General features: G+C 47.3%; 1 protein-coding gene across 9 annotated transcripts; it reads left to right on the top strand.

Moving 5' to 3' along the window:
- Window positions 1-26,097, top strand: ncoa4 (nuclear receptor coactivator 4). Of its 9 annotated transcripts, none has more exons than XM_061744774.1 (12): window positions 1-212; window positions 10,188-10,317; window positions 15,543-15,683; window positions 16,506-16,585; window positions 16,698-16,806; window positions 17,303-17,377; window positions 18,527-18,571; window positions 18,608-18,694; window positions 21,407-22,138; window positions 24,491-24,688; window positions 25,099-25,191; window positions 25,324-26,096. In XM_061744774.1, the coding sequence occupies exons 1-12, from the start codon at window positions 175-177 to the stop codon at window positions 25,327-25,329; spliced, it is 1,734 nt and encodes a 577-aa protein (XP_061600758.1). In that variant the 5' UTR covers window positions 1-174; the 3' UTR covers window positions 25,330-26,096. The 9 variants fall into 9 exon arrangements, 8 of the variants coding, with proteins under 8 accessions (XP_061600758.1, XP_061600754.1, XP_061600759.1 ...); XR_009784345.1 differs by having other exon boundaries at window positions 2-212; window positions 18,527-18,706; window positions 25,324-25,828; window positions 25,870-26,096; XM_061744773.1 differs by having other exon boundaries at window positions 2-212; window positions 18,530-18,571; window positions 18,608-18,706.

Genomic DNA, 26,097 nt, shown 5'->3' with positions numbered 1-26,097 from the left:
TGACATTGATCCGCGACGAGATTCGGCGACACTTTCTCTCGGAACCAGCTCCGTACCGGCTGGAACTCTAACTTTTAATCTACTGGACCCAGTCCCGAACCCTGAACCGCGGAGACCCAGGAGTCTCCCATTAACCCTGAATCTACTGGACTCGAACCGTGACCCGGCCGGACCATGATGACGTCAGCGGGGCTCCACATCAAACGACCGCGGTGAGTTTTTTTAATATTTTTATTTATGTATTTTTTTTGCGGGTGAGTTCTTATGCGGGTCGGTGCCGGAACCGGCTTAATACGTAAAAACCTGGTGGAACCGGTCAGATGTTCTAACCGGGACTCAGAACCAGAACTCAGAACCAGAACTCAGAACCGGGCCAGATGTTTGGACCAGGAACGGGACGTGCACGTGCAGGGTGTCGGACTCCAGTGATCCAGGGGTCTCCAGTCCGGGTCCTGGGGACCGGTGTTCTGCAGGTTTTAGACGTTTCCCTGCACCATGATACAAGATGACACGATGATTAATTAGAATCAGGTGTTAAAGCAGGGAAACATCTAAAACATGCAGGACACCGGTGTTCTGACCATTTCTGCTCCCTGCCAGAAAATGCTACTTTGTGGTTCTGCGCATGCGCACAGTCGATTTTCAAAGTTTGATTGCCACGCTAAATTGATAATATGGGATGTTGAATATTTGATCCTTCAAAATTAACTACCCATGACATTAATTACATTACACTTTGTGAAAATTATACGATAAAGAGAGAAAAAAAACCCGCTTTATTTGATATTCATTCAGTCATTCGCCTTTATTTAACCAGGCAGGTCATTAAGAACATTCTTATTTACAATGACGGCCTGGCAAGAGACAAGGACGTGGGTTAGGGAGTAAAACACAGTAAAATTGTAGCTCTACAAAGGTAAAAAAAACCATTAGGGAGCATTTTTTGGCAAAGCAGCAAAAAATGTCAGAACACCGGCCCTTCTGGGATTTCTGCCGCGTTCCATTTGTCCTCGGAAGAGGGGATTTACCAGTTCCCAGTCGGAATTTTCAACTGGAACGCCCCTCGAAGTGGGATTTCCCACTGGGAAAGTGGGAGAGTCTTCACCAACCCCGAGTTCACATTCCAAGATGGCTGCCCCGGTTGTAAACAGTAGAAGAGAACTCTGTAAAAAATCGTAGCACTTCATTCTAGTTTTGGTCACACTAAATCAGTGGTATACAAGTATTGTTTGGCATATATATGCTGCTATAGTGTCATTTACATTTTTCATGTGGTATATGCGAACTACAAACTTGTTTACCTACTTTGTAACTGGAACGCTGATAACTCGGCTGTGACGTCATTCCTGATTCCGAGTTCCGACTTCCGAGGTAAATGGAACGCAGCATCAGTTTGACACCTGTGTGTTAATGAGTGACGGATCAGCTGGACCGACACGTGCACCACACACACACACACACACACACACACACGGACCTGGTTCAGACACAAACACTGCTGGGAAAAGTTTAAACAATTAAAATAACATTTATTTCCGTGAAACTCCGGCCCAACAGGAAGTGGAAAGTTGATTTAAATGTGTTTTTGTAGGAACTATTTTCCTCGATTGAAGTAAAAACTCCCTTAAAAACATCTTAATGAAATAACTCAACGATCGGGTGATAAAAGTGCATTAAAACACATTTAATAAAGATTCTTTTGACATGTTATTAGTTAATGAAGTTATTTGTGCATGTGTGCGCCCAGGCGTTTTTCTTTAACAAACCTTTATTTTAAGATTTTAAACCCAGTCAGAACTTTGATCATGAACAAAGTCTGACATCAAAATCAGCAGAAACTTTACAGACATTATAATACAGGACTGTCTCAGAAAATTAGAATATTGTGATTTTCTTTAATGCAATTTAAAAAAAAAAAAAAAAAAATATCATCCATTCTGGATTCATTACAAATCAACTGAAATATTACAAGCCTTTTATTATTTTAATATTGCTGATCATGGCTTACAGCTTAAGAAAACTAAAATATCCTATCTAAAAAAATTAGAATATTCTGGGAATCTTAATCTTAAACTGTAAACCATAATCAGCAATATTAAAATAATAAAAGGCTTGTAATATTTCAGTTGATTTGTAATGAATCCAGAATGTATGACATTTTAGTTTTTTTTTAATTGCATTACAGAAAATAAAGAGCTATATTCTAGTTTTCTGAGAAAGTCCTGTACATTTAAAGTAACATGAGCTCAACAGGTTCAGGTTAAATCTGCTGAAAGATAAGATAAGAAAGTCCTTTATTTGTCCCTCAGTGGTGAAACTCACGTGTCAATAACAGTAACTAAACACACACGTGCAGGGAGGGAAACAAGTAAAATATTAAAAGATATATAGCATTACAAGATATAGACAGTATATACATTGTGGTGGAAATAAAAGATACAGACGGACAAACACATCATCTTTTGGTTAAAAGACTTTGTTTTTTTATTGAACACAATTTCTAACCAAGAACACACATTTATACAAACTGCTAGTGGAGGAAATACAATATAAGAAAATAGAACATATTTTGGGAGGAATCATGAACAAGAAACATTTACACAAACAATAAGGTTAAGCTAGGTAAAGTTAATAACAAAATAACAGTACGGCATTTTAAAGCAAATAGCATGGACATTTCAGAAAGAGATTAAAATAAAAGATACTTTGACATATCGGCTAATATTTTTTTGCAGAGTTATTTAACTTAATATTTTTAGAGGCACGTTTTCAGCAGGGTTTGTTTGTTTGTTTGTTCCCTAAATGTATTTTTGTAGGAACTATTTTCCTCGATTTGAAGTAAAAACTCCCAAAAAACATCTTTTAAAACAACAACGAAATAACTCACGTCAGGTGATAAAAGTACATTAAGATAAGATTAGATTATCCTTTATTTCTCCCTCAATGGGGAAATTCACTTTGTGCAGCAGCAGTAAATTAACACACACATGCAGGAGAGGATAGAAAATATATAATTACAAAAATATAAACAGTATATACATTGAAATGAAAAATAAAAAGTAATGCAGTACGAGAAAGAAAGGAAAAACAGTGGGAAAAAAAGCAGGTAGGATGTGTGTGAGGTAGACAGATATTGCACAGATATTAAACACATTTAATTAAACACATTTAATAAAGATTCTTGATATTTTAACAGTTAAATGAACATGCATGTACATGGCTGCTGTAGAATCAAATCAAACTATTTGTTTAGTGCTTCATTAAAAATAAAAAATGCAACGCAAAGCGCTTTATATAAAACTGAATAATAAGTATTAAGTTTATCAGGTAGTGACAACCATAATACATCCATGCGCGACACCGGCCGCCATGTTGTTGTTGCCGCGTCATCAGCGGTAGCCCCGCCCCCCGTACGCGCTCCCGCGAGGCGACGACGTGCTCGGCTGCAGCTGGTAATGGAGGACGAGCTGTAGGAACAAACAGAACCGAGCCGTAGCACGGAAACAAGCACGGAAACAAGCACGGAAACAGCATAAAACCGAGCAGAAACGAGGAAAACCCGAGGGTTTCGAGTCGCAGCATGAGGTAGGAACCGGGACCGAGCCGAAACCGAGCCGTGAACATCTGTTTAGAACAATAACAACGTTTGTCCGCGGGACACTCTGGTACCAAAACAAAGGCTTTAGTGAAGACAAGCAGCAGTTCGGGGGGAAAGAGGTGGTTTATGGTTAAAACACAGGAAAACACAGTAAAACTGCAGCTCCGCGAAGCTAGAAAACCTTTAAAGCTGATGTATGGTTCCGCGTCACACCAACGCAGAGCCTACGGCGTCGCTTTAACGCAGAACCTTAAATCAGGCTTTACATCAACGCAGACCCTACGCCGTAGGTCGCGTCGCCGCGTAACCTACGCCGTCTATTTAACGCAGAACCATAAATGATAGAATAGAATAATAGACTTTATTTATCCCCCAGAGGAGAAATTCAGTCGTGCAGCCAAAACACACACACTTTATACAAAAAATGTAAAATAGAAATAACAAATACGTGGTTAAATAATAAAAAAGAGCAATATAAAAAGACTATGTACAAGAGAGAAAAAAATATTAACCCCCCCCCAAAAAAAAAGAAAATGAAGTAGTTTAGATGAAGATGATGAAGTAGTTTATTTGGTCGATCAGTTTCCATTGATACATACATTTAATTTCCTTTTGTAGGAAGGAAATAATAAAAAAATAAGTAAAGAATAAACCAGAAGGTGCAGCTGAAGCCTGAGATTATTGTACCTTCACTTTTTAACTTAGTTTACTTCATAGTTGATAGTAAAACATCAGGACAAACAGAAAACAGCAAAGTAAACACACATGCAGAACCAGAAGGAAGACAAACGTAAATAAACAGAAAAATCAAGTAAAAACCAACAGAAATAAATCAGGCTTTAGATCCATCACACTCTTAAATAACTTATTTTTGTACCTGCTTTTAAACACATGTTTAAAACCATTGTATTTATGATGCACTTAATGGGGGATTGTTTTTATCTCTTAGTTCTCTCTTATTGCATCTGCTAAGTAGATTTTTTTTCTCTGAAAATCTGTTTTTGCGATTTCAATTTTTTTGGTAAAACTACAAAAAACAATGGAATAAATTGTTTCAAATATTTTATCTTCATTTTTAAAGAAAAATAGCAAACAAATGTCCCTATTGGGAATGAAGTGCAATTGAAAGATCCTGTAAATCCTCCTTGAGTTTAGTAAAGTTTTCTTGACCAAACAAAGACGACTAGACGAGCTCCGTCTGTAATGCAGCTGCAGAAAAGGAACATCCATTTTACCATTTTCCTTTTTTTAACATCGTCTTGATTAATAAATCCGATTTAGATTTAGAATCGACTAATCGCACAGCCCTATTTGTTTGGTTTGTTTGTTTGTTGCGTTCCGTTGATTGTGTGGTTTGTTTTAGTCTCATGTGTAAACTGTAGTTTAGTGTGTTAACTACACGCACTGATGCTGATGCTTTTACACTTTTACAAGTTCCTAACGGATCAATACACTTATTATTATTATTATTTCTGGCGACACACCAGAAATGGGCAGAACATCCAGTTTGTACTGGCCCTCATCAGCTGGTGGTTCACCACCCCCCCCCCTGCAGGAATGTGAACAAACATGTTCAGGGGTTGTTGACCCGGTTGGGGGGGGGTTGGGGGTTCTGAAGGTTGCTGGTTCTGCAGGTCCCTGGTCCGCCGGTCCTTGGACCGTGTTCTGATCGATGGGTCTGTGACTATGTTTACCTGCAGGTTCAGGTTACCGTCAATATTCCTGTTACTGCAACACTGGGAGTAAAGTGTTCCAGGAACCAGACCCGGTTTAACCCCCCCCCTCACAGTGGGACCAGCTCAGACCCGGTCTGACCCCTCCAGTACCAGTTCAGACCCAGTTTAACCCTCCAGTACCAGTTCAGACCCGGTTTAACCCTCCAGTACCAGTTCAGACCCGGTTTAACCCTCCAGTACCAGTTCAGACCCGGTTTAACCCTCCAGTACCAGTACCGGCTCAGACCCGGTTTAACCCTCCGGGTCAACAACCCTCCAGGGCCCCAGTTCCTCAGAACTCTGTCGTCATGGTAACATTCTTATCTCTGACCGTCAGCTGCTGCTGTTACAGCTGATAGGCCGCTCCCCGGGCCCCGCCCACTGGAGGAGCAGGGGATTCTGGGTAATCTGGGGTAGTAAACAGAACTACTGGGTATTCTCCTTTTTTTTATTTAACCTTTCTTTAAGCAGTACCAGCCCATACAGATCCAGGGTTAGGGTTAGACCTGGACAGGAAGCAGCAGCTCGTTAAAACAAATAAAACCACAAGGTTAAAGACAGAACACAACAATAACAGAGGAACAAAGTATCTATTAGTACTAGTAACGTGAATTAGTACTAGACTGTAACAAAGTATCAGTAACATGAAGTATTACTAGACTGTAACTCAGCAGGTTCTACAGCAGCATCAGGTATTCAGGTTTACTCCAGGAGAATCTGAAGGTACTTTGTTGTTGTGGTAACCGTGGTAACCCTGGTTACCACGGTTCCTAAGCAGGTCACCGTGGTTATCGTGGTTACTGTGGTTCCTGGGGTTACCGTGGTGACCGTGGTTCCTGACCAGGTTACTGTGGTTATCGTGGTCAGGTTAATCCAGGTGACGGCTGGTCTTTGTCCGTCCCAGAATGAATCAGTGACTGTTTCCAGCATCAATAACACTTTAAAACTGGAATATCAGCAATAACCGGGTTACACGGCCATGGAAACACCAATAACCAGGTCCAGGTGGTCCTACCCGGGTCCCCAGAGGGACCTGGACCAGGACCTGGTTCTCCACCAGAAAGAGGAAGTGAGGGATGAAGACTGGGGGAAGTAGAAGTAAGCGATAAAGGAGAAGTTGGAACAACAAGTTCCTGCCGGTCTCACTACCGGTCTTGGGTTTGGTTTCAGCCTCTTACCAAAAACACAACAATAATAGGTTTCTATCACCTTTTTGATTTAGAGTTTTATTTTGGTCCATTTGGATACAACACAATACAACATAAAAAAGGTCCAATATTTTAAATGGCACCGGAAAGGTTTAGTCTGAAGCCGAGGCTTATTATTATTATTATTATTATTATTATTATTATTATTATTATTATTATTATTATTATTATTATTATTATTACCCTTTAATGAACCTCCACTCAGGAGGTTTTATACAAAACTAAACTAATAATATGGGTTCAAACATTGAAAAAGAATGGATATATTGGACAAATAACACAGGTATCTAGACAAGAAGCAAAGACAAAAACAAAACAAAAAACATCTTCCTAAAAACAGCATTTCTGGTCTCCAACTATTACAGAACTCAGCAGCTTGTGATGAAAACCAGAATCTCTTATTACACCCGTTTAGAATCGCTGCACTGGCTCCCCGGGGGCTTCAGGATAAAATAGAATCAAACTTTATTGATCCCCCAGAGAGGACATTCACTTATGCAGCAGCAAACATAAACACTTGACAATTTTTACAAAATATAAACAACAGTACAAAAAGGTATAAAACAGTATATCCTAAAAAAAACAAAACAATAAATATAATTAAACAGAGGATCAATTTTAAGGTTGTTTTACTTGTTTTTTAATGTGTCTTAACGGTCTTGGTTCTTACCCGTCTGATCTGCTTTTACCCTCTAATCCAGGGGTGTCAAACTCATTTTTCTTGGCGGGCCGGATTTGACCAATTTTTTTCTCACGGGCCGCACGCTCAAAATAACAAAAACGGTGCAGAAATATTTTTTTTCTAATTCTTTTTTTTTACTATTGTTATCTAATCCAATATCGGTTTAATTAATTTTAAAGGAAATATGCACTTTGTTTACACTCTAATTATGTTAAATATATTTCTTCAGGATCTTTTCTTGAAATTTCTAGTTTCTTTTTCAAATTATGTATAAAATACTTTTAATATCATTTTACAAAGATAAACAGAAACAAGTATGTTTTTTTTTTATATTTTGCTTTTTTTTATAGGAAATTTAATTAAAACCTAAATCTTTCTTATTACATCCGAGTGTTTCTTTTTGATTTAGAGATTTTTCCAGTACAATTAAGTGTATTTATTTTTAAAAATTGGCGCGGATATTTACACCAGTGTGCCGAAAAAGTCAGCACTTCTTTTTTAACTGTTTTACTTTGTCACTATCCTCGTATTCAAAACTGAAATTCTCATAATAAATATCTTCTATCATCTTTTTTAGCAGTGATATTTTTCCTGCAAAAATATATAATAGTAGTCAGTTAATAAAAATAAACGACTACAAAGAAATAAAATCGGCAAATGCATTCTAGAAAACTAAAAACATGTCAAACTGCTCTATTTGTGGAATAACGATGGATTTATAGAAGAAATATATTATCAATATGCTGCGATTCATGGCAATTATTTATGCCTTCCTTTTTAGTAAATTAACATTTCGTTTTTTTGCGTTGGAAACTTCTCGCGGGGCCGCACATTTGACACCCCTGATCTAAACCCTCGGACCCTGAGGTCTGGTCTTTTAATCATTCCCAGAGTCAGACCCAAACCATGAGGCATCATTTCACTACCACGTCTGAGGAATAAACCTGCTGGAAAACCTCAGGGTTAGAGACTGGTGATGCTTTTAAAAGCTCAACACTCGCAACACAAAACTAGCTGTTGTTTTAAAACAGGTCTTATGGTTGTTCTTATGTTTGTTTATCAGGTCTTGCTTTGTAGACCTACTTTTAGGATTTTATGTTATACTTTTTTTATTAAGGGTATTATTATGTTTTATGTAAAGCTCTTTGCGTTGCATTTTTTATTTTTTTATTAAGCGTTTAACAAATAAAGTTTGATTTGATTGAGCTGCGGGTACAAACATCAGGCCTGTTATTTCCAGACCGGGTCGGTTGTTCAGCTCCGGCGTTCCAACGCTCTTATTCTGCGTTCCATTTACCTCGGAAGTCAGAACTGGGAATGGCGTCACAGCCGAGTTATCGGGGTTCCGGTTACAAAGTAGGAGAACAAGATGGCCACGTCCTCGAAAGCTTTTCTAGCGCTTGCCTTGTCCGAATACAAGCAACTTCTGGACAAATATGTGGTCCTTCTGCAACTTTCAAACACGGTGGATGAAGAGGAAACAGAAAGGAGCACAGCTCTCTTCTACTTCCTGTTTACAGCCGGGGCAGCCATCTTGGAATGGTGAAGATTCTCCCACTTCCCCAGTAGGAAATCCCACTTCCAGGGGCGTTCCAGTTGAAAATACCGACTCCGAACTCGGAAATTCCGACTTCCGAGGACAAATGGAATGCAGCATTATTCTGACAGTCTGTACTTCCTGTTACCTCCGCTCTTAGGCCACGTTTACACGTAGCCGGGTATTTACAAAAACGGATATTTTTCCCTCTCCGTTTTCAAAAATATCCTTGTTTACACGGACTCGCATGAAAACGCTGGTAACGTCATGCCAGCCAATCAGAATCCTGGAAAAAACATCAACAAATGACACGTGTAACTTCCAGTTAAGGCTGATTTATGGTTCCGCGTTACACCGTGTCCACACTGCATGCGAGCGAGCGAGCTTTATTTTTTATTGCACTGTCTACACTGGTTGCGAGCGACGCTGCGCCATTTTGAGCTGGACTTTTGTTGCACGCCCTGCTTCTATTTTCTTTTCTTCCTGTTGCTTGCTTTGAAAGCCGGTTGAAAGTTGAAAAAAAAGGTTGAAAGCGCTGTAGGAAACAGTCAGTTCAATACAAGAACCTCAATAAAGCTGCAACTGCTGGAGGGAGATCAGGGAGCTGGAAGGTTCTGATAAGATAATAAGATATAATTATCTTAATCTTATTAGGGCTTAATTTGTGCCGGATCCAACCAGATCTGGTACCTATTTGATCATTTCTCGTGTCCTCTGCTTTTCCCACATCCCAGTAATGATCTGACATGTTTGCTGCTTTAACACCACGAACACGCCGCTCACTCCTGCTGTTCGCTGTTTCATTGCGTCACCACACACGCCGTTATTTTGTTCGTTTTTTCCCCACTTTGGTCGGACGTTAGACCTGCTTCTATTTTCTTCCTGCCGCCTTGTGTAGGAGTTCTTTTAGGAGTTTCTTTCAGGAGCGCAGGGCGGTTGGTGGGGCGAATAAAAGGCGAGTCTCGGGCGGGTGAATAAAGGCAGATTCATGGTTCCGCGTAAAATCGACGGCGTAGCCTACGGCGCATCGCCGCGTACCCTACGCCGTAGGCTCTGCGTCGATTTAACGCGGGACCATAATTCAGGCTTTACTTCCAAGACGGAAGGAGAGTCTGAGAGAATTTAAAACAGGTAAAATAAAAGAAAACATTGACGGTGGCCAAACAAATTGTAAACACAGGTCGCACTCATGACGCTGCTGGTGACGTTTCTGTCGCATAATGTGACGTAAATCTCCGTTTTCCTCCGTTTTGTCTGTTTAGACGCAAACGTGAAGACGGAGTTTTTGAAAATCTCCACTTTGGCCGGAGTTTTCAGAAATGATGGTTTTTGGGGGCTTTGACCTCCGTTTTGGTGTAAACGAACGGCCAAAACGCATGAAAACGCCTCCGTTTTTGCCCCGTGTAAATGGGGCCTTATTCTGACAGTCTCTCCCTGTTTCCTGCAGGATGTGGTTACCAGAACCCCCTAGCGGGGCTAGCGGGCCGGACCAGTGCCAGCAGGCCCAGGACCAGCTGGAGGCTGCGATCGGTGCCGTGATGAAAGCAGAACAGCAGCTGAGGGAGAACGCCCGGGAGGTGAGTTCTGGTTCTGGTTCTGGTGCTGGTGCTGGGGGGGGGGGGCTGGACCAGGTACTGCGGGGTCTGGGGGGTCTGGACCAGAGCTGGACCAGACTGAGAGTCCAGCTGGACCGGCTGCTCCAGGCTGGTGCTACAATATGTGTTGTTTTTATAATAAAGCTACGTCTAAGAAGATCCATCTTGTCATAAGTGCAGCATCTAAAGCCTGATTTAAGGTTCTGTGTTAAACCACAACGGCCGCGACGCCGTTGTGGTGGTGTTGCCGCGACGCCGTTGTGGTGGTGTTGCCGCGACGCCTTTGCCGCGACGCCGTCGTGGCGTTGTTGCCGCGACGCCGTCGTGGCGTTGTTGCCGCGACGCCGTCGTGGCGTTGTTGCCGCGACGCCGTCGTGGCGTTGTTGCCGCGACGCCTTTGCCGCGACGCCTTTGCCGCGACGCCGTCGTGGCGTTGTTGCCGCGACGCCGTCGTGGCGGTGTTGCCGCGACGCCGTCGTGGCGGTGTTGCCGCGACGCCGTCGTGGTGTTGTTGCCGCGACGCCGTTGTGGTGGTGTTGCCTCGACGCCGTCGTGGTGGTGTTGCCGCGACGCCGTTGTGGTGGTGTTGCCGCGACGCCTTTGCCGCGACGCCGTCGTGGCGTTGTTGCCGCGACGCCGTTGTGGTGTTGTTGCCTCGACGCCGTCGTGGTGTTGTTGCCGCGACGCCGTCGTGGCGGTGTTGCCGCGACGCCGTCGTGGCGGTGTTGCCGCGACGCCGTCGTGGCGGTGTTGCCGCGACGCCGTCGTGGTGTTGTTGCCGCGACGCCGTTGTGGTGGTGTTGCCTCGACGCCGTCGTGGTGTTGTTGCCGCGACGCCGTTGTGGTGGTGTTGCCGCGACGCCTTTGCCGCGACGCCGTCGTGGCGTTGTTGCCGCGACGCCGTTGTGGTGTTGTTGCCTCGACGCCGTCGTGGTGTTGTTGCCGCGACGCCGTTGTGGTGGTGTTGCCGCGACGCCTTTGCCGCGACGCCGTCGTGGCGGTGTTGCCGCGACGCCTTTGCCGCTATGCCGTCGTGGCGTTGTTGCCGCGACGCCTTTGCCGCGACGCCTTTGCCGCGACGCCGTCGTGGCGTTGTTGCCGCGACGCCGTCGTGGCGTTGTTGCCGCGACGCCGTCGTGGCGGTGTTGCCGCGACGCCGTCGTGGCGGTGTTGCCGCGACGCCGTCGTGGTGTTGTTGCCGCGACGCCGTCGTGGTGTTGTTGCCTCGACGCCGTCGTGGTGTTGTTGCCTCGACGCCGTCGTGGTGTTGTTGCCGCGACGCCGTTGTGGTGTTGTTGCCTCGACGCCGTTGTGGTGTTGTTGCCGCGACGCCGTTGTGGCGTTGTTGCCGCGACGCCGTCGTGGTGTTGTTGCCTCGACGCCGTTGTGGTGTTGTTGCCTCGACGCCGTTGTGGTGTTGTTGCCTCGACGCCGTTGTGGTGTTGTTGCCGCGACGCCGTTGTGGTGTTGTTGCCTCGACGCCGTTGTGGTGTTGTTGCCTCGACGCCGTCGTGGTGTTGTTGCCTCGACGCCGTTGTGGTGTTGTTGCCTCGACGCCGTTGTGGTGTTGTTGCCTCGACGCCGTTGTGGTGTTGTTGCCGCGACGCCGTCGTTGTGTTGTTGCCGCGACGCCGTTGTGGCGTTGTTGCCTCGACGCCGTTGTGGTGTTGTTGCCTCGACGCCGTTGTGGTGTTGTTGCCTCGACGCCGTTGTGGTGTTGTTGCCTCGACGCCGTTGTGGTGTTGTTGCCTCGACGCCGTCGTTGTGTTGTTGCCGCGACGCCGTTGTGGCGTTGTTGCCTCGACGCCGTTGTGGTGTTGTTGCCTCGACGCCGTTGTGGTGTTGTTGCCTCGACGCCGTTGTGGTGTTGCCTCGACGCCGTCGTGGTGTTGTTGCCTCGACGCCGTTGTGGTGTTGTTGCCGCGACGCCGTCGTTGTGTTGTTGCCGCGACGCCGTTGTGGCGTTGTTGCCTCGACGCCGTTGTGGTGTTGTTGCCGCTACGCCGTCGTGGCGTTGTTGCCGCGACGCCTTTGCCGCGACGCCTTTGCCGCGACGCCGTCGTGGCGTTGTTGCCGCGACGCCGTCGTGGCGGTGTTGCCGCGACGCCGCCGTGGCGGTGTTGCCGCGACGCCGTTGTGGTGGTGTTGCCTCGACGCCGTCGTGGTGTTGTTGCCGCGACGCCGTTGTGGTGGTGTTGCCGCGACGCCTTTGCCGCGACGCCGTCGTGGCGTTGTTGCCGCGACGCCGTCGTGGCGTTGTTGCCGCGACGCCGTCGTGGCGGTGTTGCCGCGACGCCTTTGCCGCGACGCCGTCGTGGCGTTGTTGCCGCGACGCCGTTGTGGTGTTGTTGCCTCGACGCCGTCGTGGTGTTGTTGCCGCGACGCCGTTGTGGTGGTTTTGCCGCGACGCCGTCGTGGCGTTGTTGCCGCGACGCCGTCGTGGCTTTGTTGCCGCGACGCCGTCGTGGCGGTGTTGCCGCGACGCCTTTGCCGCTATGCCGTCGTGGCGTTGTTGCCGCGACGCCTTTGCCGCGACGCCTTTGCCGCGACGCCGTCGTGGCGTTGTTGCCGCGACGCCGTCGTGGCGTTGTTGCCGCGACGCCGTCGTGGCGGTGTTGCCGCGACGCCGTCGTGGCGGTGTTGCCGCGACGCCGTCGTGGCGTTGTTGCCGCGACGCCGTCGTGGCGTTGTTGCCTCGACGCCGTCGTGGTGTTGTTGCCTCGACGCCGTCGTGGTGTTGTTGCCGCGACGCCGTTGTGGTGTTGTTGCCTCGACGCCGTTGTGGTGTTGTTGCCGCGACGCCGTTGTGGCGTTGTTGCCGCGACGCCGTCGTGGTGTTGTTGCCTCGACGCCGTTGTGGTGTTGTTGCCTCGACGCCGTTGTGGTGTTGTTGCCTCGACGCCGTTGTGGTGTTGTTGCCGCGACGCCGTTGTGGTGTTGTTGCCTCGACGCCGTTGTGGTGTTGTTGCCTCGACGCCGTTGTGGTGTTGTTGCCTCGACGCCGTCGTGGTGTTGTTGCCTCGACGCCGTTGTGGTGTTGTTGCCTCGACGCCGTTGTGGTGTTGTTGCCTCGACGCCGTTGTGGTGTTGTTGCCTCGACGCCGTTGTGGTGTTGTTGCCTCGACGCCGTTGTGGTGTTGTTGCCTCGACGCCGTTGTGGTGTTGTTGCCTCGACGCCGTCGTTGTGTTGTTGCCTCGACGCCGTTGTGGTGTTGTTGCCTCGACGCCGTTGTGGTGTTGTTGCCTCGACGCCGTTGTGGTGTTGTTGCCTCGACGCCGTTGTGGTGTTGTTGCCTCGACGCCGTTGTGGTGGTGTTGCCTCGACGCCGTTGTGGTGTTGTTGCCTCGACGCCGTTGTGGTGTTGTTGCCTCGACGCCGTTGTGGTGTTGTTGCCGCGACGCCGTTGTGGTGTTGTTGCCTCGACGCCGTTGTGGTGTTGTTGCCTCGACGCCGTCGTGGTGTTGTTGCCTCGACGCCGTCGTGGTGTTGTTGCCTCGACGCCGTTGTGGTGTTGTTGCCTCGACGCCGTTGTGGTGTTGTTGCCGCGACGCCGTCGTTGTGTTGTTGCCGCGACGCCGTTGTGGTGTTGTTGCCTCGACGCCGTTGTGGTGTTGTTGCCTCGACGCCGTTGTGGTGTTGTTGCCTCGACGCCGTTGTGGTGTTGTTGCCTCGACGCCGTTGTGGTGTTGTTGCCGCGACGCCGTTGTGGTGTTGTTGCCGCGACGCCGTCGTGGTGTTGTTGCCGCGATGCCGTCGTGGTGTTGTTGCCTCGACGCCGTTGTGGTGTTGTTGCCGCGGCGCCGTTGTGGTGTTGTTGCCTCGACGCCGTCGTGGTGTTGTTGCCGCGATGCCGTCGTGGTGTTGTTGCCGCGACGCCGTTGTGGTGTTGCCGCAACCAAAGAGTCTTTAGCTGGATCTTTAAGCAGAACTTCAGCATCTACTGATGCTGAAGTTCTGCTTAAAGAGTCTTTAGCTGGATCTTTAAGCAGAACTTCAGCATCTACTGATGCTGAAGTTCTGCTTAAAGAGCTGGATCTTCAGCAGGTCCAGACCTTCAGACCTGCAGGACTGACGGCTTGTTTGTGTCTGAGTGAGTCAGGATTCTGAAAATAAATACCTGCAAATACAAATACCTGCAGCTGCTCCGACTTTAGCAGAACCGCAGCAGAACCACCGTCTGAGCCCCTGATCCAGGATCTGATCCAGGATCAGTGTCTGGTCCAGAAACAATAGACACCACAGAGACACCCCCACATACCACCCCTCCACCTCAGTCCTGACTCACTGCTGAGTCAGCAGGTTTGAAAGGTGAGACGGGCGAGAGAGAGAGAGAGAGAGAGAGGGAGAGAGAGAGAGAGGGAGGGCGTGGTAGGGAGAGACCTTAGAAAAGACTGGAGTCAGACGGAGCTGCAGAACCGTCTCTGACTCTGCTGGACTCTGGTCTCTGCTGGTCTGATCTGGACTGATCTGGACTCTACTGTTCCCCTGGCCCCAGCTTTCTGGTCTTCAACTACAGGTAAGGTCCTGGAAACGGGACCAGGTCCTGGAAACGGGACCAGAACCAGGTCCAGGTTTGTCAGGCCAGCAGGCCCAGACTGGTTCTGCTGGGGGACCCGGGTCTGGAGCCAGGAGGGAGTTATGGGGGACTGAGAGTCTCAGGACCCGGGTCGGTCGGACTCTGAGCCCGGATCTGGACCTGGACCTGGACCTGATCCTGGCCACTCACCCAACCCCCCTCACCTGAGTCCCACAAGGGTCAATTCTAGGTCTCCTACTTTACCATTTGTACACGTCACTTGGTCCGTCTTTCAGCAGCATAATAATCAATATTCTTATGCTGACGACACACAATTACAGGACTGTCTCAGAAAACTAGAATATTGTGATAAAGTTCTTTATTTTCTGTAATGCAATTTAAAAAAAACAAAAAAAAAGTCATCCATTCTGGATTCATTACAAATCAACTGAAATATTGCAAGCCTTTTATTATTTTAATATTGCTGATTATGGTTTACAGTTTAAGATTAAGATTCCCAGAATATTCTAATTTTTTGAGATAGGATATTTGAGTTTTCTAAGCTGTAAGGTGGAGGTTGCTGGTTCAGTTCTAACCTCACCTGTCCCCCCAGGTGGAGGCTGCTGGTTCAGTTCCCTCCTCTAACCCTACTCTCCCCTCACTAACCTACCTCACCTGTGTGGTCCTCAGGTGCGTCTGCAGCTGCAGAGCTGCGTGAGCCGCCAGCAGGAGGCGCTGCGCTGCAGAGAGGTCTGGTTACTGGGACAGATCGAGCTGCTGGAGCAGCTGAAGACGGAGACGCTGCAGACGCAGCTGCACCAGCTGCACCGGGTAACTAATTAATCATTAATAATTAATAATGAGACGCAGCTGCACCAGCTGCACCGGGTAACTAATTAATCATTAATAATGAGACGCTGCAGACGCAGCTGCACCAGCTGCACCGGGTAAATAATTAATCACTAATTAATAATGTGGGCCCGGCACAGTTCTTCCAAGTGAGGGCCGTGGCCTTCGTGGCGCTCGAACCCGTTGTTTACATTCCACCAGGGAGATTGTGACCAGAGCGATCGGCCCAAAACCGCCCTGTCAAGGCCAGATTATAGAATCAACAATTATATTGAAAACAGACAGACTCAGTAATTTTCCGTCTGCCTTCAGTCTCTGGTTCATCAATGGCGACTCCAATCAGATGAATTTGTGATCAATCAATTAATAATTAATAATGAGACGCTGCAGCAGCTGCACCGGGTAACATTACACAGTTATTCACAATTAATAAGGCTGTCAAAGTTAACACATTAATAACACAGACAATTTTTTAACGCGCAGGATTAAAAAAAAAAAAAAAACAAAAAGGCACATTCTATAATGTCTGGCGTTGACGGCACCGTAGCTGGAGGAGAAGTCTGGATTACTGCGTGAACTTTTCTGAAAGCGAGGAAAGATGGAGAATGAAGGGACTTTTTAAAAAGATGCAGATGGTTCACTGGACAAGACTAAAGTTAGAGGGGGTTAGAGTTAGCAGTGGTAGCTGTGGGTGTGGTCTGGTCCTCTGGGGGCGTGGCCTGTATCATGTGGGGGCGTGGCCTGTATCCTCTGGGGGCGTGGTCTGTATCCTCTCGTGTGCTGACCTGTGATTGGTTCCTGCAGCTCCGGGGCCAGTTTGACCTGATCTCCAGTTCCAGCAGCAGCAACGACCTGAGCAGCCAGCTGACCGTCTCCATGGAGAAGTGAGTCCTGCTGGTTCCAGTAGAACCTGTCCCCCCGTCTCCCCCCCTGCTGGTACCGCTGGTACCACCGACCCAGTAGAACCTCTAACCTCTAACCTCCATCTCTCCCCAGACTGTCCTCCCTCAGCCTCTCCCCCGAGGAGAATCCTGACATGATCTTCCAGGCCGACGCCCGCTCGCTGCGTCAGGCCATCACCTCCTTCGGCAGCATCACCGCGCAGGTAAGCCCCGCCACCCGATCGTAAAATCGATTTTCCTCTCGCATCTAGTCTAGTCATCTTTGTTTGGTCAAGAAAATGGTAAATGTTGTCACTTTACTAAACTCAAGGAGGATTTACAGGATCTCAGTTGCACTTAATTCCCAATAGGGAAATTTGCTTGCTGTTTTTCTTTAAAAATAAAGATAAAATATTTGAAACAATTTATTCCATTGTATTTTGTAGTTTTACCAAAAAAAATCGGAATCGAAAATCGGGTTTTCAGAGAAAAAAAATCGGGATTTTATTTTTGTTCAAAATCGCCCAGCCCTAGGTGGAAGTGATAACGTGTGATTGGTTCATGACATTACAGTAGACAGACGTCACCAGAACAGTCCAAAACCCTGAGTAGATCAGGAAGAGGCTGCTGTAACTTCTGTTAACAAAGCATGTGACAGTTTCATAAGGACAAAAACAAGTTTAAAGGTTGATTAACCTCACACTTCTGTTGTGGTTCCAGCTGGCGGAGGGCGTGTCCGGCCAGGGCTCCGCCCCCCAGAGGGCTCAGGTGTGTCCAATCACAGCCAGCGATCAGGTGAGTCTGGTTCTGGTTCTGTTTTTATTATTTTACCTCTTTATCATTAGTGCCACGGCTGCGCCAGAGGCTCCTCCTCCATAGCTATGCCCTAGCAATGGAGGAGGAGTGCAGGATAACAATAGTTCCTCTGGCCAAGCCTATTGTTATCCTGCATGTTTTTTATTATTAATTTTCCGGACATATTTCGGTTCGCTACTCCTCCTACAGATTTCGGAGGACCCAGGCGAATCATATATCAAAACGTGTGTCTCAATCGGGAATAGTGTGCTATCACTTTTGGTGTTGAAATTCCCATTTTTCCCAAAGTTATTCCCAATAAAACGGCCAAAAAACCCATTCAAAGCGGATGGGAAAATGTCGGGAAAAAAAAGCCAAATTCACCTTTTTTCTGAGTCACCTAACTTTCCCATACTTGCACGTAGAAATGTTATTCAAACTTCAAAACGGAGGAAAACTTCTCTTCTCTCCAAAACACCAAACCGTTTTTTCCTAAAATGTACACTTTTCAAGATATGAGCACTCAAGCGAGGACTGGAAATCACTTTTTTGTCAAATCTAGAGTGCGAGTGTCGGTTGCTAGAGTGTGAGAAACGGTAAAAAAATAACCTGAATCTTTATTTGTAACTCGAGCTCACGGCCAAACCTTAAAAAGCAGACAAATAATTTTTGGTCAGAATGTAGACATACGGGTTGGGATTCATAAAATGTGACTTTGACAGCCGGGGTATGCACAACATTGAAATGGGAGGGGCTAAAGCGGCGCCAATACCTGCCTCGGTCTCCATTCACTGTAATGTAATCAAAGGTTTTCTTCAAAAGAACCTCACTCTGTCTTCGCACTGAGCTTACGCAATCATTTTAATCAATATCTGAATAAAATTTAGATTGTCAGAATCTGCCGGGTTCTGTGTCTCTCACCATGTTTTTGTTTTTCTGCTACGAGCTACGGTTTCATGGGTGCACGGTTTTGAGCAGCCCGCCGTGGCACTCTCTGAATTTCTGCGAGGAAATGTTTCTAGTTTTATTTGTTATTTACTGTTTTAATTGTGTCTTGCTGCTTTTAATGTTGATGTAAACACTTTAAATTACCTTGTGTTGAATTGAGCTGTACAGATAAACTTACCTTGTACCGGGTCTGTGTTCCAGCAGGAGGCGTCTCTGTCCGGCTGGCTGCTGGGTTCTGGTTCTGGTTCTGGTCCGGCTCTGGGTTCTGGTTCTGGTTCTGGTCCGGCTCTGGGTTCCGGTCCAGTCCAGGTCCAGGTCCAGTCCAGCCAGAACCTCCAGGATTGGCTGCTGGCCCACAAAGATGGCCAGGTGAGAGCTCAGGTGAGTCCGGGCTCGGGTGGAGGGGGCGGTTCTGACCCGGGTCTCGGTCACCACAGAACTAGAGATGCACCGATCAGGATTCTGAGGCCGATAACGATCACCAAAACCAGTATCTGCTGATCCCAATATTACCAATCACTGATCACAGCAGGAAATCCATAAATTCATCAATATTGTTGTCTCATGTTCAACACTGACATCGTCTTATTAGGTATAAAAATGAGGAGATGAGAAAGTTTCATGAACTGTTTTATTTCAGGCTGATGTGCCGTATTTCCATCTAGAGACTCGTAGAGACGACTTGGACTCGTTTAGCTTATTAGCTTTAGCTTCCTGTGATAAAAATTATGTACATGTGACCAACACAGACATGTCTCTCTCTAAGAGTTGATACAAGCTGTAAACTATAAACCTTAGTTTTCCTGTGGTAAGAGGAATTAAATCTTAAAATAAAAAAAATTAACTACGAATTAAGCTTTGCTAAAACTTTAGCGATAGCATCCGCCTGTGAGGAAACTCTAGCGAGGGAACTGTTCCCACTAGAATCCAGATGTCCCTGGTGAAGCGACTGACACGACTGTCGTCCTGCGTGAGGGTTTAGACGTAAATATTCTGGTAAAACTCCGGCGGACTTTCATCAGTGAAATATTAACGACTCGTCAGCGCGAACCGGGATCCAAGCAGCTAGCAACGCGGCTAAACCCGATGTCTTCTACAACAGAAATGATGATCAAGGCTTATGAATCTGTTACATTACGATGTAGGTCTTTATTATTCTTGCTGTCGTTTACAGTTCTCAGTTACAGGAGTTAGCGGCGTTGCTATACGCTACTGTTGTTCCTCTGCTTTAGCTGCAGCCGACTTTAGAAACTCAATATTCTCCTTCGTGTGAAAAACGTTCCAATGTTTTATCAGCTGGGTTGTGTTGGGGTGTTTCCTTTGCACACGCTTTGCAAACTGCACATTTGTTGTCCTATACGAACTCCCGTACCGGCGAGGCCACGCCCCTCTAGAGAGGCCACGCCCCCTCTAGAGGCCACGCCCCCTTTAGAGAGGCCACGCCCCCTCTAGAGAGGCCACGCCCCCTCCAGAGGCCACGCCCCCTCAGGTCACCTGGGTCTGAGATCTGGGAACGCAGGCAGGCGGTGGTTTGTTGTTGTAAACGTCCTCGGATCAGCTGTTTTGAACTATTATTCTGAGAACTCCGATCAAAACCGATAGGTCTGTTATCGGCCGATATCGATCGGTTGCAGATCAATCGGTGCATCTCTACACGGAACACGGGTCGGGTCAGACTTTTGTGGCTTCTACACCGTAAAAGAATCAGCTGGTTGCACCAGTGAACTATTGGACGACGTCATAAGAGATAAGATAAAATAATCCTTTATTTCTCCCTTCACTTTGTGCAGCAGCAGAAACTCAACACACACATGCAGGGGAGGGTAGAAAATATATAATTACAAAATATAAACAGTACATACATTGGAATGAAAATAAAAAGTAGTGCAGTACGAGAGAGAAAGAAGCAGGTAGGATGTTAGGAGTTAGACAGATATGGTACATGTTATTTTCTATTCCTGCTGTAGCAGCCTGGTCTTTATTTAAATAGCACACTTTAAAAACAACAGGGTTACCAAAGTGCTGCACAATAAGTAAAGCAAGACATAATAAAATAGTAAAAATAAGATAAAAATAAAATAAATAAGAGCACATAAAGCAGGAAATAAAATCACACCAGACAGAAAACAACCAGTGATTCAGAAACATAAAAGACAGGACAGAGACCACACAACTCTCCTGCTGGATTAAAAACCAAAGAATAAAAATAAGTTTTAAGATGAGATTTAAAACTTTCAAGGGTGGGGTTGATTTTATGTGGAGGAAGCTCGTTACATATTTACTAGAGGTGGGTGCAATTCATCGATGTGTCGATGCATCGCGATGCGTCACGTGACGATTTGGAATCGATAAATTAAAAAAAAATAAAAAATATTAAAAAAAAACAAGTTATCCTTTTTTTTTAAGGTTATCCTATCCAGATTCCAGACTGAATAAGCTGCTGAATCATTTCATTTTCAAGAATGCACATTTCTTATTGTTCACTGTAAATATGGCAGATATGTTTACACTAAGTTCATATCTAGTTTACTAGAATTAATGAATCATTAAATGAGTAAATTAAAAGCGACCTTGGGTTTCGTGAAAGGCGCTATATAAATCCAAGTCATTATTATTATTATTATTATTATTATTTAAATCCAGGGCTTGAGCGTTTTCAGTGTTTCCACCAATAGAGGGCGCTCTCATGCAAGTGCAGCTTTCCCTGGTCAAAGTTAAGGAATCAAAGAGCAAATGTTTACATAGTCATAAAATAAAAAATACATGTCAAATGTTCCAAAAACCTTGTTATTTATTAATGAGTGTTGTTAGAGGAACTGAGTTCATTGATTGGCTATTTATTTACAAATGTAGCCACAGATGAAGACAAAATCAATCTTGTTTGGAAAAAAGCATTAAAAATCACAAGAATCGAAGCTCCAATAATCGAATCGACAATCGTTATAACCGAAGAATCGAAGCTCCAATAATCCAAATCGAATCTTGAGGTTCCCTTGTTTGCACACCCCTATTATTTACTCATCTGTCCTGGCGTTAGCGTCTCTGTCCCGGGACTAATAAAGCTCTGGTCCTCCTCCCCAGACCTCCTGCCCCGCCCTGGTCTCCCACGACTTCCTGCAGGCCTGGGGGCAGCTCCGGGACCTGGAGGCCTGGCTGCTGCAGGACCGGGCCCGGGACCAGGACCAGGACCAGGACCAGACCCCCCCCAGGGACCAGACCCCCCCCAGGGACCGCACCGTCAGCACCTGCAGCTCCACCTTCTCCATCGAGAAGATCGATGAGTCGGAGCTGCTCGGGGAGGACGAGGACCTGGAGGGCTGGCTGGTCACGCCCCCGGCCGTCGCCATGGAGACGGACGGCGAGCGCTGGCGGAGGCTGCTGAAGCCGTTCCAGGACGGCTGGGCGTCGGACGAGTGGCTGGCGGCGGCGCCGCGCTCCGACTGCTCGTCCTGCTGCCAGACGGCCGTCGCCGTGGAGATCGAGAACCTGGGCCGGCTCAAGTGCCTGAAGACCCCGCCCCCCTCGGCCCCGCCCTCGCCCAGCGGCCCCGCCCCCGCCGCCCTGGAGGCGTGGCTTCAGCGGGCCGTGCCCGGCCCCCAGACCTGCCGCGCTAACGAGCGCTGCGGCACCTTCGCCGACTGCGTCTGCGACGACAACTGCGGCCGCGACGCGCTGAGCCGCTGGCTGCTGACGCAGGAGGGGCGGGACAAGAACGGCGTGCTCCTGGACAAAGCCCCGCCCACCGGAGACCAGGCCACGCCTACCGCCAAGAACGCCCCGCCCACACCCTTCACCAGGACGCAGGAGCAGAAGGTAACGGCCAATCACCCGCCGGCAAGCTAGAGGCACCCAGAAGTGTCTGAAATATACGTTTTATAGAAATATTATTATTAGTGCCACGGCTGCGCCAAGAGCCACTCCTCCTCCATAGCTCTGCCATAGCAATGGAGGAGGAGTGATTGTGTGGATTTCTTTTTCTTATTCATTTTCCGGACAGATTTCAGTTCGCTACTCCTCCTACAGATTTCAGACGACCGAGGCGCATCATATATCAAAACGTGCGGCTACATCGGGAATAGTGTGCTATGACTTTTGGTGTTGAAATTCCCATTTTTCCCAAAGTTATTCCCCAAAAAACGGCCAAAAAACCCTATTCAAAGCGGTTGGGAAATGTTGAAAAAAAAAAAGCCAAAATTCACCTTTTTTCTGAGTCACCTAACTTTCTCATACTTGCACGTAGAAATGTCATTCAAACTTCAAAACGGAGGAAAACTTCTCGTCTCTCTCAAAACCTGAAACTGTTTTTTCCTAAGACTTACACTTTTCAAGATATGAGCACTCAAGCGAGGACTGGAAATCACTTTTTTTGTCAAATCTAGAGTGCGAGTGTCAGTTGCTAGAGTGGCAACAACAGTAAAAAATTACCTTAATTTTTATTTGTAACTCGAGCTCACGGCTGAACCGTGAAAGCTAGAAAGATAATTTTTGGCCAGAATGTAGACATAGGTGTTGGGATTCATAAAATGTGACTTTGACAGGCGGGGTATGCACAAAATTTAAACGGGAGGGGGGGAGGCTAAAGCGGCGCGAATTCCTGCCTCGGTCTCCATTGACTGTAATGTAATCAAAAGTTTTCTTCAAAAAAATCTCACTTTGTTTTCACACTGCCGTTACTAACACATTTTAAGGAATATCTGAATAAAGATTTTCAGAATCTGCCGGGTACTGTGTCTCTCACGATGTCTTTGTTTTTCTGCTAGGAGCTACAGTTTTCTCACAAATCGGAGTTATTTGAGAACTTGTCACATGGCAAAAGCTGGGGTTTTTTCACAGCAAACCGAAATTAGTATTATTGTATACATATAAATATATACATTAGTATATTATATATACAAATTAGCCCCGCCCCTTCTTCTGATTGGTGTTTATGTGATATTCATATATCTTTTGAATGGTTTGACATAGAGAGTCGTGGGTGGTGTCATTGGACTCTGTATTGAGTCCTTTACCATAATTGGTGAAAATTGCACACGCGAGGTCCCGTTCATCGCTGCTTGCAGCTTTAATTATTATTATTATTGTTGTTATTATTATTACTATGTTCATGCCAAGTAGTGGAAAGACCAATTACAATTGTCCTAAACGGCCCAAAGAGCAGCAGCGGGTGAACAGCATGACCCGCTCTGTTATGGAAGAAAATAATCCCCAAAAAATAAAACACGCCCGGAAAAACCTGAAAAATGAAGGTGATATTAATATATCACATATACACGTATACAGAATAGCTTTCCCTTTTCTTATTATTATTCCACCTGCTCTTTTCGTCCGTTAATGCGGCCCGAACCGCAGCGTGCACCCATGCATGTCAGACATCGTTAGAAGCGTCTCCATCGTCCCTCGATGGGCATTACTTTTCTCAGTCAAAAGTGTTACCGTGGCAACGCTAGTTGCCAAAAAGCAAAAAAAAAAAGGCAAATTGTGATGCTTATTGATCGGCCGAACTTTATCGTAGAGACATCGTTCAAACTTCCAAACACTCGGCCCGATTGGCACTAACGGACCGTACAACCTCATCACGCTAATTATTACGGTTTTGGCGATATTTAACTTTCAATTTTAAAAACATTTCTATTTTATTTTGGACGCTTGTTGCTAGGCAACGGTTCATCGTACAGACGTCGTTACCACATTGACAAACCCGGGACGCGTTGTACTACAACTAGGGATGGGCGGTATGGACTAAAAAATGTATCACGATAATTTCTGGCATTTATCCTGAACAATAAAAATGAAAAAAATACCAATTCCACCTTTTGTAACTATAAATCTAGATACAAATTCTTATAATGTTTTTGACTGTTTATCGTGAACGGTAAAATATCACCCATTCCTAGTTGTACTACAACATATTTAAGTCTCAAACGGAGATTTAGTCGCCTGTAGCTCAGCAACACGATATCACAGAGACATCGGTCCAACATTAAAAGACCCGGGACGATGTGGACAACGACATACTGAGGTTTCATTACGCTGGTGTTTACAACCTTTGAGATATTGAAGGCCAATTGTCCCATTCTATCCTCTGGGGCTTGTTACCGTGGCAACAGAAACCATGCATTAGTATGACTGTGGCCCAGACTGACTGCTCTGCTCTGGTGTGTGCAGGTCCAGGCCATCCTGGAGGCGTGGCTCCACCCCAGCAGAGCCCCGCCCCGCTCCGGGGACTCCCCCGGGGACTCCCCTGAGTCCCCCTTCCAGTCGGCCCTGAACCCGGACCTGTGGGTGCTGCCCCAGAAGGCCCCGCCCCCTCCGGCCGAGGACGAGGAGGACAAGTGGCTGCTGAGGAAGAGGAGCCAGGCTCAGGTAACCATGGAGACGCCCACTTCCTGTTTCCAACCCTCACTTCCTGTGTGCAAACGCCTCACTTCCTGTGTGCAAACGCCCCACTTCCTGTTTCTAACCCCCACTTCCTGCGTGCAAACGCCCCACTTCCTGTTTCTAACCCTCACTTCCTGTGTGCAAACGCCCCACTTCCTGTGTGCAAACGCCCCACTTCCTGTATTCTGACCTCACTTCCTGTGTGCAAACGCCTCTCTTCCTGTGTGCAAACGCCTCACTTCCTGTGTTCTGACCCTCACTTCCTGTGTTCTGACCCTCACTTCCTGTGTTCTGACCCTCACTTCCTGTGTTCTGACCCTCACTTCCTGTGTGCTGACCCTCACTTCCTGTGTTCTGACCCTCACTTCCTGTCTCCCACCCTCACTTCCTGTCAGGAGCGTCTGGCCCTGCCCACCGTCTGTGACCTGTTCTCCTGCATGAAAGTGGGCGGAGACAAAGACAAGTGGCTGCACAGAACCGCCGTCCAGGTGAGAGGACCCTCACCTGACCCCCCTCTGACCCCTGACCCCCAGGTCTGACCTCTGACCCCCTGGTCACCTGATCCGTGACCTCTGACCTCTCACCCCCCCCCCTCTGACCTCTGACCTCCTCTCTTCCAGATGTGACCAGGACGACGGGACGCTGCTTCTTCTTCTTCTGGAGTCACTTTATCTATTGATCGCACATAATCACATTAATCCACCGTAGACACGCCCCCTCCCTGGCCCCGCCCCCTCCGGAGGACACGCCTCCTCCCTGGCCCCGCCCCCTCCAGAGGACACGCCCCCTCGTCCAGCCGGGACAGGGACCATCAGCTGGGGGCGGAGCCTGAACCCGAGGGGGCGGAGCCTGAACCCCGAGGGGGCGGAGCCAGAGCCGGAGGGGGCGGAGACATTTTAATCTTGAAGTGTGAGCTGAACCTGATTGATCGTCCTGATCGCTGATTGGATGATGTAGTTAGGGGTTTGTGGGCGGAGTTATGAGTTTGTGGGCGGAGTTAGGGGTTTGTGGGCGGAGTTAAGGGTTAGGGGCGGGGTTAGTTTTGTAGTATCTAGTTTCTGTTAGACGTGACGCTTGTTAGTTTTTCCTCTGACGTCACAGAGCCGCTGCTCTCTCACCTGCCAGGTGTTTCTGGCCCCGCCCCCTCACCTGGGGGGCGGGGCCAGAGGTCGTCAGGGCGGGAAACACCTGAGGATATTTCCCATGATGCCTTGTGAGCAGCAGCCCGGTCACATGACCGCTCAGAGCTTTTACTTAATGATTGTCCAATAAAACCTGCCCCTGGGGGCGGGGCTTACCGCCTCTGGGGGCGGGGCTTGCTGCTCCTGGGGGCGGGGCTTACAGGCCCTGGGGGCGGGGCTTACCGTCATGTGGGCGGGGCTTCATGTCTCTGG

This window comes from Cololabis saira, chromosome 17, assembly GCF_033807715.1.
Source record: "Cololabis saira isolate AMF1-May2022 chromosome 17, fColSai1.1, whole genome shotgun sequence".
Classification (NCBI taxonomy): Eukaryota; Metazoa; Chordata; class Actinopteri; order Beloniformes; family Belonidae; genus Cololabis; species Cololabis saira.
This window is presented reverse-complemented; position numbering and strand designations above follow the sequence as displayed.